Source organism: Notechis scutatus, chromosome 7 (assembly GCF_049901735.1).
Source record: "Notechis scutatus isolate UNSWTSFEM ecotype Mainland chromosome 7, rNotScu1.2, whole genome shotgun sequence".
NCBI classification, from domain to species: domain Eukaryota; kingdom Metazoa; phylum Chordata; class Lepidosauria; order Squamata; family Elapidae; genus Notechis; species Notechis scutatus.
In genome coordinates this window covers 15,641,445-15,654,180 of record NC_142015.1, presented here as the reverse complement: position 1 = coordinate 15,654,180, position 12,736 = coordinate 15,641,445, and the positions used below count along the sequence as shown (strand labels likewise).

Below are 12,736 nucleotides of genomic sequence, written 5' to 3'. Positions count from 1 at the left end.
AAGATTATGTGTTACCGAGTAGGAAAAAAAAATTAAAAAAGAAATCCCATCATTCAATCGATCTTATAACAGAATAACAGAGTTGGAAGGGACCTTGGAGATCTCCTAGTCCATCCCCCTTAATAATACTTGTATCTATTAGAGTAAGACAGTCATAGCTTTAGTTTGGCAAGATTCTGCCATTAGAAGTAGACTAATAAAAGATTGGAGTTGATAGGGTTTCACTGTTGTCTTTGGGTTTGGGCCTGGTAACTTTATTCTAAAGTTACGTTAACAGACTTTTGCAAGTCTGAAAGCACAAATCTTCTTCGGTCTCCTTTACATACTGATAAACTAGGGAGAGAAGGGCCCCTTCTGAACCTCCCACTCCACCCACCATGCAGCGGTGGGTTTACATGTCTATGTGTTGCAATTAATAGCACAGTAGATGAAGCCTCCTATGAATTGAACTGGACTCTTGGTAATTACATAAATATGTCTAAGTGATGAAAATAAATTATGTGAAGAGGTTCAGGACTCTGTCCATTTCTCCATCTGTTTATCAGGACAATAACTCTCATGATTGGTTAAAGTGAGCCCAAATCTATTGCAGGGGGAGAAAAATTGAGTTCAAGAATGGGGAGGAGGAGGAGGAGGAGGAGGAGGAGGAGGAGGAGGAGGAGGAGGAGGAGGAGGAGGAGGAGGAGGAGGAGGAGGAGGAGAAGAAGAAGAAGAAGAAGAAGAAGAAGAAGAAGAAGAAGAAGAAGAAGAAGAAGAAGAAGAAGAAGAAGAAGAAGAAGAAGAAGAAGAAGAAGAAGAAGAAGAAGAAGGGAAGGAAGGAAGGAAGGAAGGAAGGAAGGAAGGAAGGAAGGAAGGAAGGAAGGAAGGAAAGAAAGAAAGAAAGAAAGAAAGAAAGAAAGAAAGAAAGAAAGAAAGAAAGAAAGAAAGAAAGAAAGAAAAGAAAAGAAAAGAAAGAAAGAAAGAAAGAAATGGCCATCACATGTAAGACAGATATCATGCCTTGTAAACAGAGAAGCAAGATGTAGCATCATGTAGAATTACTCTGTTAACCTATCTAATCCTAATCAAATGTATAGACCTTGAGATTCATCCATGAGCTCAGAGCTGAGTTCCATGCTCAAGCAGCCCTTTTGTCAAGCAAACATATTTTGCCTGCTGAACAAAAGGAACAAGGGTTTGATGTGAAATGAGATCTGCTCCTTTCCCTCTTATTTGAATGTTTCTGTAATCTTGGGATCATCTGGAGTGGGTGGAGATGCCAACCTTTTCTTCTCCATGACTGGAAAGAAAAGTTTGGGACATGCACAGGAGCCTAATGTCAAAGAAAGGAGAAACCCGGGGAAATGTACTTTAGTCACTCCTGTTACACAAACTCTACTCAGTTCTCCTTTGCAACCAAATGAATTTGCAATAGAGAAGTCAATTATTGTGTAATTGCCCATAAATTTAGAATGACACCAAAATTATTTCATGCAAGATCCAAGGACAACGTTTTTCTCTACGTAAATGTGGGATTCAAAGGGGCAGCAAAAAAAAGGATGGAGTCAGCTGATATTTCACTAATGGATTGATTTACTTGCCTGGGATGATAATTGCCCATTTACTTAAATAGCTGGGCACTTGTACAGAGGCCTGCCCCGTTCAATGAGAAATGCTCCCTTCTAGCCAGGCATGGAATCATCCCATGATTTGTAGCTTTTTAAGTGCAAAATAGGGAGACAGGATAGATGGAATTCATTTCCCAACAACATTTGTTCCTGCCACCCGGAGGATCCATCATAAGGGTGCCTCTGAATAATATGCAAAGTATGTAGATTTGCCTACTTGGGGCTAGAGGAAGGAGCAGGCAATTTATTCTACTATCTGGCACAACCAGAAGATGAGTCAGCGTAAGGTGAATTCTGAGTTTTCTGCAAGGTGGCTCTCTAACAAAAGTTAGAGGAGAAGCAGAAGAAATCCTGTTCTGCAGGGGGTTGCAAGCCTACCACCATCTTGTTAATTCTCATCTGAGCTTTCTTCAAGTATCACGAGCAAAACAATTGAAGAATTGGGTCATCAGTTGTTAGCCTAACTGACTGGAAGGGGAAGTGTTTTAAAAATAATGTCTTCTTAGTGCTCTTTAACAGAGTTATTAACAAAATAACAAGAGTTGTAGGACTTCTAGTCCAACTCCCGGCTCAGAGCTTGGTTGTTTGCATGTAGGTATTTCATTACCAAACTAGGGAACATCATCAGTGCTAATGAGTGTGGGGTTTTCCCCCTGTATGTACAGTAGCTTGCACTGCCAATGTTGGTGGGGATGTGGGTTTCTCCGTGATTAGCTCCTCCTCCTTACCAAGGAGAAAACCACGCCCTCAACAACACTGGCAGGGCAAGCCACTGTATATTCAAAGAACTAACCCCATACTCACTAGCACTGATGATGCTTCCTACTCAGGTAATGAAACATCTGCAAGCAAACCACCAACTTCAGATTCCATAATTTAAAGATTCCATAATTTAATCTTGATCTACATATATTCATTTCTATTGATATCTTAATTGAATTCAAGGTGTTTTTTAAATATTAATTTTGGTGCTTGGTTTAAAAATGCAATCAATAATATTTAGGATCTGAAGTAATCCAGTATCTCTGAGGTTTACATCCTCTTAATCTTATGTACCCGGTAGAAGGAGGGTTTGCAGAAAGAGGCTCTGAGATTAAGATAAACAATCAAAATATTTGGATCCCATCTTACTCTTGCTTGGTGCTGGAATCTTGGAGAGCTTGAGCTTGAAAACCGGGTGGAATAGGAGGAGGTGGTGGCAGTGAAGGGACGTTTTGTGAACTGCACAGTGAGAACTTGGAGGAGCTGTAAGTTTTTAGCACCTTTTTCGCCCTCCCTAAGAAGGAACATAAAGAGAGAAAACAGGTCAACAAATGGCAACTTTTCGACCATCCTTGCTTCATCCATATTGGACAACTGGCTCAAACAAATAGCTCCCTTGCTGATATCCAAATCAAAATAAATCCTTCCACTTTAGTCCCTTTAAATTATTACTATTATATCTATGTATCATGCACCTTACCAAAATGAGCAGTGCACAATGGCTTAAAACAGTTTTTAAAAGGAGTAACAATACAGAACCAATTACAATAATAACCAAAGATTGGGAAATACACAAACACGCACATAAAATCCTTGGATAAGCACATGAATTGCTTTGCTTCCTTCCCATTTCCAGCAAATGAGAGATAGTCAACTTGTAGAAAGTTGCAAATATCTTTCCCTTGAAAGTCTCATTAAATAACCATCCAAAGCCTCTCTGTGTACATCCAATCCAGATTAGGATGCACCTTATGAATCCATCAAAGAAAGAAGAGGAGAGGTCCAAATAAACTCCAACTGAGTCTTGGACAAACTGATAGACACATAGTTTCCTGCAGCGATGGGGAAAAGATTAAAGCCATAACACTTTACAGCATTTCTCACAAGCTGATTTCTACAATTAGGTGTCTTCTGTAGATCACAGTTCTAGAGAAGATGCCCACACAGGCTCAAGAAATGGAACCTGTAACATAGTACAGGCTATAACTTATATGTCACTGCTTGCTTGTTTGCAGATACAGTACCTTCCTTGATTTTTTTTTTTTTTTAAGCCAGAGGACTCTCACCTCAAACCAGACCTGTCACAAATCAGGCCTATGCATTATGTGTTCAACTCTGGACTTCAGCAAAAATAAAACTGGTGCCAAACCAGTTTTAAATTGAAGGAAGCATAAGAAAAGTGTGTCGTGCCTTGGGAAGATTTTCTTTGCTTGTGACATTTAGGCTGAAGTCACACATGCATTTTTAAACTGCTTTAATTAGCACTCCTACACGTCAATTAAGGTGTGTTGCCACCGTTTCCAAGTTCTGTTATCCCTGTTTTAGAAGGCACCAGAAGGAGATATTCCCTTGGATATTCTACACCAGATGCTGACCCCAGATGCTTCGTTACCTGCCCAGCCCACATGCAACACCCTGATGCAGTCCCCTGAGTATGTCTCAAATTGGTGTTAATTGCTGCTGTCTTCTCTGACTATTTTTCTATTGGCCACTTAAACAGACATTAGGTCATGGGAAAGCCCTGTCAGTTTTGTTGGACAAGAAAGAAGCAGGTTGAGGATAGAAGTCTGCACCAATGGCAATGTCTGACTTTGTTCTCCATCCATATTTGGGGAGTTTGGAGCATACTTTCAGGAATTGGAAACCATCTAAGGCAGGGGTGTCCAACCTTGGCAACTTTAAGACTTGTGGACTTCAACTCCCAGAGTTCCTCAGCCAGCAAAGCTGGGAGTTGAAGTCCACAAGTCTTAAAGTTGCCAAGGTTGGACACCCCTGATCTAAGGGATTGCCTCTCTTCTTATGAACTTGACAGGCCATTTAGACATGCAGAGGTCCCTCCAATGGTGTCCTCCTGGTCACAGGCTAATTTGTATCATATGCAGAAGAAAATGCAGAAGAAGATCTTCTCCAGTGGCCTTCCCAAATTATGGATTCTATCCTCTTGTCCTGTTGAGTGTCCGTTCCCAAGAAAAAAAATAGCCGCGTAGATCTTCTGAGGAAATACATTTATGAATACAAGCCTGAGACATTTCCTTAGCTTGCTTATCAGCAGAAGGCAATGAAATTTAAAATATGTTAAATGGCGTGTGTCAAGCCAGTCTTTCGGGAAAGCAACCAGTATTAAAACAGCAATTTGGTTCATTCTGCTGCTTCTGGATGAGCTTTTGATTTGGCACCAGATTACTCAAAGAAGCCATTTCCTCTCTTGCTGGCTGTCCTTGGAACTCATCAACAGAGACCCTTTGTGTTACGAACTAAGCAAACGCATTGGGTTTGAATCCTAATAGTTTTACTTCCACAGCAGGCTCGTAATCCTGCACTTCTCATTGGCCCGCAGTTAGCAGATCGTGATTGGTCATCTCTGGCTAATCTGATTGGCTGACAGCGGGTCACCGCCGATTGGACGCTTCCAGCGCGGCAAACTTGAATCATTGGACATTGTGACAGCAGCCAGCTCTATAAAAGGAGCTGCTGCTGCCCAAGCGTTTGTTCTTTTTCTGAAGTCACTAATAAAGAGTTGAGTCACTATTTGATGCCTCGTCTCCGTTCCTTGCGCCCACTCCTCCAGATCTAACACTTTTAATCTGCTCATTGCATTGGTGGGTCAGTAAAAGAGTGGGTCACCCTTTTTGTAATGGCCCCTAAGGTGCATTTGGGGAGGATTCACCAGTTTTGTTTTAGCTTTTCAACAAAATTCTGAAGTCATTCTTGTTGATTTAGGAACCATTCCTTTTATCACATCATTATCCTGAGGGACTCTTTGGATCTTACCCTTAAATGCATCTTAAGCATAATTTGGATTTGTCATTGTCTTCTTCATGGATGGACGGACGGATGGATAGATGGACAAATAGATATATTTACTTTCCAATCTGTAGCTGAGAGAGAGAGAGAGTGACTAGCCCAAAGTCACCCAGTTGGCTTCCGTGCCTAAGGTGGGATGAGAACTGGGTCTCTCCACTCCCACTCCAGTATCTTAACCATTAACCTCACTGCCCGCAATATGAAGTAGTAAATTTCAAGTTTTATTGCTTGATTGTCCTGGAAATATAAACTTTCATCAGGGCACTGGAGTATTCTAAGAGCACACATAATACAAACCAGCATCACAACCATTTGTACAGCTTTTTGTGAGTCACATCATTAAATCTTTTCTCCCAGAAGGTCCAACTTGGCCAGATTGGCTATTCATTGCAGACGCTACTTCATGAATACTGAGAAGGATCTCAGGATGGGCACAGGATACTCGGGAAAGGTGTGATGGAGACCTTGTACATAGATTACAAGGAAAATCCTCATCAGCAGTAATGCTGGTGCCTCATTAAGCATTTGAATGGGCTTCTGAGGGGCCTCTTGGTTGGAGAGTCAGCTTGTCGGCTCAAGGCTCATCTGGCAGTTGAGAATCCCATAATAAAGCAATGGCAGCAAAGCACAGAAGTACACAAGGAATTGCATATATTTAGCACAGAGCAGACTATATAAACACACTGTTCAAATAGTATCTAATAGTCTTACCTTTAGTTTTAGAGCTCTTTAAAGCTGAACTATTGAGAATTGGGCCAGTATTTAAACAACAGAGTTCAACAAACATTAAAGAGGGAGACACCTTGATTCTTTGCAAGCATACAAGTTTTGCATTTTAGATCTATTCAATAATTCCATGGAATTTTTCTTTCCTGTTCTTTTTATTTTGCTGTAGGTAGAAAAATAAAGCCTTCCTTCCTTCCTTCCTTCCTTCCTTCCTTCCTTCCTTCCTTCCTTCCTTCCTTCCTTCCTTCCTTCCTATCTGGAGAACTAATTCTCATGGATGGCCTACAAAACATTGGCACTTATTTATGAACTTCTTGAGGGATATAGGTAGATGTCATGTACAATTAACTACCTATCATTCTTACCTATCATATTGACTTTCTACACTTTCATTGAATGAGCATCGTTCTTGAAGATTTTTTTGTCCAATCAGCAGAAGGTGGCAATAGGTGTGGATGGATGGATGGATGGATGGATGGATGGTAGGAAGGACGGGGAGGGAGGAGGGAGGAGGAAGGAAGGAAGGAAGGAAGGAAGGAAGGAAGGAAGGAAGGAAGGAAGGAAGGAAGGAAGGAAGGAAGGAAGGAAGTCCTTAATCATCTTGCAACAATAAAATAGCACAAAAACTGATAATGAGGTAAAAGAATAGAAACTGCTATTCACATATGCTGTCAAAGACTCACATATTCACATATGCTATCAAAGACTCAGAGGGGGAAAAAAGTTGTTTGCGGCAGTCCAGAATTAACCATTAAGTAAAATAAACATAAGCTTAGGGCACTTGGAAGAAAGGCACCACAGAGATTAGCTTTCTTGTCCTTAATTTTTTGTTTCACTGCAATGCTCAACTTCGGTTTTCAGCATTTATTGAGGGATAATAAATCACAACAGAAAAAGCAGCTTCTGTACAAGCAAAATCGTAAGGTGATGTGGCAATCAAGCATCTAGGGTACCAGAATAAATAAAAGCATTTGATGAGCCTGAGTTTAAAATGATTTCTCCTTCCTCCCCTGACCTCCAAAAGAAAAATTAAAGAGAAAAAAAAACCCTCTACCATCCCTCTCTATTAAAATATTTCCAGCTGAATCTAAGATGACCCTCCTGTTGAAAAAAAAGAATTTTGGGGCAAAGCTGAGGTTTCGCTGGATATCCAGTGATACTCTGCTGCCCTCTGCTGGAATAGAAAGAGAGAGAGATGGGATCAGCTAGAGGTCTTAACCTTGGCAACTTTAAGACTTGTGGACTTCAACTCCCAGAATTCTCCAGCCAGCTCTGCTGGCTGGAGAATTCTGGGAGTTGAAGTCCACAAGTCTTAAAGTTGCCAAGGTTGGAGACCTCTGGCTTAGATAATGAAGCCAATAAGCAGAACGCTTACAAAAACAAGAAAAGAGATGGCATTATTTTAAAAGTCTACCAAACCAATCCCACCACCATATTTTTACCTGGACTGGCCAACAGCTTTGCATATTTTCAGAATTTTAAATCAGATGGCAAAGCACTAAAGCCAGGGATGACAGTAGGAAAAATAGAAGTGTGCCAAATATGACTTTTCTTACAATGTTTTATTTTTCCCTCTTAAATTTTGTTTGTCCCATGTACACATCTGTTAACGTTTTTTTTAAAGTTTCATTTTGAAATAGTTATTGTTTTATATCCTGCCTTTATTATTTTTTTAATGAACAATTTAAGATGTAGAATGTATCTAACACTCCTCCTTCCTCCTATTTCCCCCACAACAATAAGCCGATCAGGTGAGTTGGCTTGAGAGATTGTGACTGGGCCAGGGCCACCCAGCCACGACTAGAACTCACAGTCTCCTGATGATTGGGTCAGAGTCACCCAGCTCGCTTTCTTGCCAATGGCAGTCCAGAACTCCTGATAATTGGCCCATGATTGCCCAGTTGGCTTTCATGGCTAAGGTGAACTAGAACTCATATTCTTCCAGTTTTTACCCTGATGTCTTAATCACTAGACCAAGCTTTCATGCATATATGCATTTTCTTACCTCATACTCATGCACGCACCTAAAATACATACCCCAAATCTCTAGAACAAAGCATTATTCAATGTTAGTTAAAACTAACATCAGTTACTCGGTAACTTAGAAATAAAGTTAACTGCTATAATATAGCATATAATATACTATACTATAATATAATATACTATAATATAATATGCTATAATAAATATAATATGCTATAATATGCTATAATATAATATGCTATAATATGCTATGCTATGCTATGCTATGCTATGCTATGCTATGCTATGCTATACTATACTATACTATACTATACTATACTATACTATACTATACTATACTATACTATACTATACTATACTATAATAAATATAATAATATACTATAATATGCTATAATATACTATAATATGCTATACTATAATATGCTATACTATAATATGCTATACTATACTATATTATAATATAGCATAATATACAAAATATACTATCATATCATATCATATCATATCATATCATAATATAGATTGTGGTACATTATCTTGCAATATCAAGGGATTTTTAGAAGAAGAAGAAAAAGCCTTTTCTTTTAAGTTAGAAAACTGCACTGCCAGAATTAGGGAAAATATTTGGAAAGATAGTTGGGCGTCAGTTTTCATATTGTTTCCCTAACTAAAACTAGGTTAGTGGCTCTGTTGCACCAATCAGAAGTAGGGCTCATTGCACTGGCCTTCTCATTGAGTAGCTTCTCTCTGACAAGATGTAAAAAGTAGTCTTTCCCCCAGTAACCGGCTTGCATCTGGAATACAAATTTCCTTCCATTTTTCCAGTCGGTGTATGTGAAAATGAAACATTGAAGACAATATTAAGGGCATGTCAAACTTTCTCTTTGAGCAGATTGGTTTCTGAAATTCTAACTGCTTCTCTTCTCTCCTATTTGCCTCCACAGCTAGGCTTGTGATATTAAAAAGGATGCCATTCTTTTAGCAGATGGAAAGAGGGGACAGAAAGGGAATAAGTAATTGCATGTGAACACAAAGATGACAGAAATTCGGCATGGCCAGACAAGATTACATCTGTTGGGATCTAAGTGGTTAAAGAGATCTCACCTGGAACTAAATGCCTAATTATGTCCCTAAGCAGCAGAGGACAATCGCATGAGCTAAAGACAGAGGTGGTATTCAGACGGTTCTGACCAGTTCTGGAGAACCGGTAGCAGAAATTTTGAGTAGTTCGGAGAACCGGTAAATCCCACCTCTGACTGGCCCCGCCCCCATCTATTCTCTGCCTCCCAAGTCCCAGCTGATTGGCTGGGTCTTCTTCTGTTGCCCTGCACAGGAGAACGGAGCTGGAAAACAGGTTAGTGGGGTGGGGAAGGAATGGAGATTTTACAATATCCTTCCCCTGCCATGCCCACCAAGCCATGCCCACAGAACCAGTAGTAAAAAAAAATTGAATCCCACCACTGGCTAAAGACTACGTTAAATGCATTGTTCTCAGTCCCCACCATCCAGTCTAACAAAACATCTACAATTGATTGGTTCTTTGCCCCAGACCGTGAGGCAAAAGTTTCTTCTCCTACCGTTGACTCTTCGATGCTTTCCAGAACTGACAACACTGCTTGGGCTACTATGGTTACTCCAATCTGCTGAGAATCCTGATGGGGACATGGGTGTGCTGTGCACCTGTTGCAGCTCTGAAAGAGAAAGAGATATATATATGATCGTATGTGCCTGTCAGATCAATCTGAATTCATGCTGTTACAATGATCAGCCATTGGTCAACCTAGGAAGATCCAGATACCGAAGTTACTACTTGTCCAGGAAGATACTCCAAGTTATAAATCTGAAGGATCAGATGAAACTGCTGCCCATGAAACTGAAGATTTGGGGTCCACACCTGGTGACAGTCAGCACTTTCCAGTGAGAGGAGCATGAGCTATTTCACTCAAATTGCATATGGTCCACAATGAGGTGAAAATAGCTGGGCAGCCCTTACAAACACATTCCTTCCAAATGTCAGATGGTATGCATTTCAAGATCCTACCAAAGTATTATGGAGATTTTGAGCATAAAAAATGGGAAATCATATCTATGCAAACACGTAAGTAAATGCATTTACTCTTATGGGTCCTACATGTGCACAAATCTTATTTCCTTGGATTCATAAAACCACAGCTGGTGGTAGAGATGACTATGAAGGCCAAAGCTGTAACAGGCTCTCCAGATAGGGATGCTCTTTGAGCTGCCAAGTTAATTTCCAAGTAACTCAGCCCTTGCTGTGTCCTTAACAGAGTGGATGCGTTGCTCTGCATCGCTCCTGGCAATTAGCAGCTGCAGCAAGCAAATGAGGCTTTCTATTACATTCCATAAAAGCCATGGCATTAAAGCTGTACCTGAACTTTGGAGATAATTCAATTAAGTCCCCTTGCAAAGAGGAAGTGGGGGGAGAGGTGCTACAACCGAGGAGAACTCGTGTTTTTTTTTTCTCATCTCCTGGCTACCTGCAGGAATTCTCTTGACATTTAGATCAGTGCCCTTATTTCTTTTCATGGTCTTGTGGGTGAAGTCAACAATCAGTGAAGACATCCCTGACTTTTTGAGTTGGACAAGACTTCTCACAGACTCATAACTGTTTCAAGAAGTGAAAGGACAGGAAGCAGGTAATAAGGACTCCATTTCCACAATGGGGAGATGTATAATGTATGGGCATTCCTGCCACAAAGATCCATATTGGCACCCAAAGCTTTTTCACTTGTTTGAAACTTGGTAGCACAGGTAATTAAGTTGCAGGCGATATTAGCTTATTTGGGGCAGTAAAAGAGAAGAGAAAGAGTGCAAAGGGATTGAAAATGGCTGATTACTGCAATGCAATGCAAAGTCACACACACTTGAGAGAGAAAAAACTCAATTTCAGATGCATACTAATGGAATCTAAGATGGCAGCAGTGATTGGCCACCAAAGAGATCTTGAAGCTATGGTGTAGAAGTAAATGCAGATGACAATCCAATACATAGCCTTGGTGGTGGTGGGAAACAGGTCCATTTCACTCTAGGAATCCTTAAGAAGGAAATTGAGATGAGAACTAACATAGCAATGGCCTTCTATAATACTATGACAAGATTGCAGCTGGAATGACATTTCTGGTCATCACACCTCAAAAAGTAGAAACTGACAGGATACAGAAGACCATTAAAGTTTATTTGGGGCTATAGCAGGTCTTCTACGAGGAAATACTTGTGATGATCTGGGGCGTGGCACAAAGGCAACACAGTCAAATAAGCCAGAAGAGTCCCTTTAATACCTCTAACTTTGCCCCCAATGTCCAGGTTACCTTCGGCTGGAGAAAAAAACTCTCCCAAGCAGAGTCTTTAAGTGGAAGAAATTCAGTCCGAAAACAAAGTACATGCAAACTGTAAATAAAAATCCACATAAACCATGTTGCAGCAATTAACTTGACAGGGCAGGATACGGAATTGCAGATTTGAAAGGCCAACAAAACACATACAGTTGGGAAGACTCCAGAAACCCAGATAAGCCTCTATAATAACAGATAACTCACAATTTGCTTCCAACAACTTTGCTGTGCGTAGCTTGCCTTTTTAAACACTGTGTTCCCAGCTGTAGCTAATGAAGGGAATCAGGGCCCTTTCCTCCCCCATAAGCCACGCAACTCACATTGCTCCCTTCTCCACTCCTCCCTGTGTGCCCTAGGATGAAGAGGGGGTGGCCCTGAGCCTTGCTCTGAATTCCCTCTGCCTTGCTCTATCTCTTCCCTGCTCTGCCCAGCTGGACTTTGCCCTTCCCCAGTTTCTTCCACAGCCAATGGAGCCACACTCCCACTCTCTGTCAGCTGCTCAGTCTCCCCCTCCAAATAAGATTCCGACAGGGGCAGGACAATACTGTAGCATTAAGTCTCTAGGTTAAAAATGGCATTACCCGTATATAAAACCCTACATGACATGAAAAGATGGAGAGAGAGAGAGAGAGATGTTTTAGAATTTTGGATCATCTCTTGAATCTCAACTTCCAAGATTTGGACTGCTTTTTTTTTAAGTTTATTCATTTGCGGAATTTGCATATTGCTTCCATCATTATAGTTTATAAAGGTAGTGATGGATATCAATTTTGGTTTCTTTCAAGGAAGCTTTTGACAAAGATTTGTCAGTAGTCAAAAACTGCTTTAGACATGTGTCAGTTATTTGGGGAATGGGCTTTTTGCCTTACCCTTTTTGTCATATTTGGCCCAGAATCCTCTGATGGTACGATTAGGGGAGAGGGAGCCAACTGTCTTCCATGGCCCTTGTTGTGTTCTTCCTTGGCCAGTAGCCCGATCAGTCCTCAGGTTCTGGCTGCCATGAGACATGAGCTCACCAGCTTGTGTTAGTTCCATACTTTGTAGGTTAGGATTGGAGAGGTATGGCAAAGAACTGTAGAAGGTCTTGAGATCTTTTGCTGGAAGGTTCGTGCAAAAAGCTCCATATGGGCTACTATTGCTGCTATCAGGCACCAAAGGAACAATCTGGATTCGTGACCCTTGACTCTGCCTATCAAAGGACACTGCTGTGGGGATGAGGACACAAAAGGCAAAAAGAGATGCATGTGATTTTCTGACTTTACAGTCAAATCCCTACAGT

At 40.8% G+C, this 12,736-nt stretch overlaps 1 protein-coding gene across 2 annotated transcripts in view; it reads right to left on the bottom strand.

Moving 5' to 3' along the window:
* ROBO4 (roundabout guidance receptor 4) overlaps positions 1–12,736 on the bottom strand; it is a 67,545-nt gene that overhangs the window by 17,578 nt on the left and 37,231 nt on the right. For both annotated transcript variants that reach the window (XM_087969678.1, XM_087969679.1), the window contains exons 14-16: positions 12,327–12,662; positions 9,682–9,795; positions 2,739–2,883 (exon numbers count right to left, since the gene is read on the bottom strand). In XM_087969678.1, the coding sequence (XP_087825804.1) occupies positions 2,739–2,883; positions 9,682–9,795; positions 12,327–12,662 (595 nt within the window). The remainder of the gene's footprint in view (positions 1–2,738; positions 2,884–9,681; positions 9,796–12,326; positions 12,663–12,736) is intronic.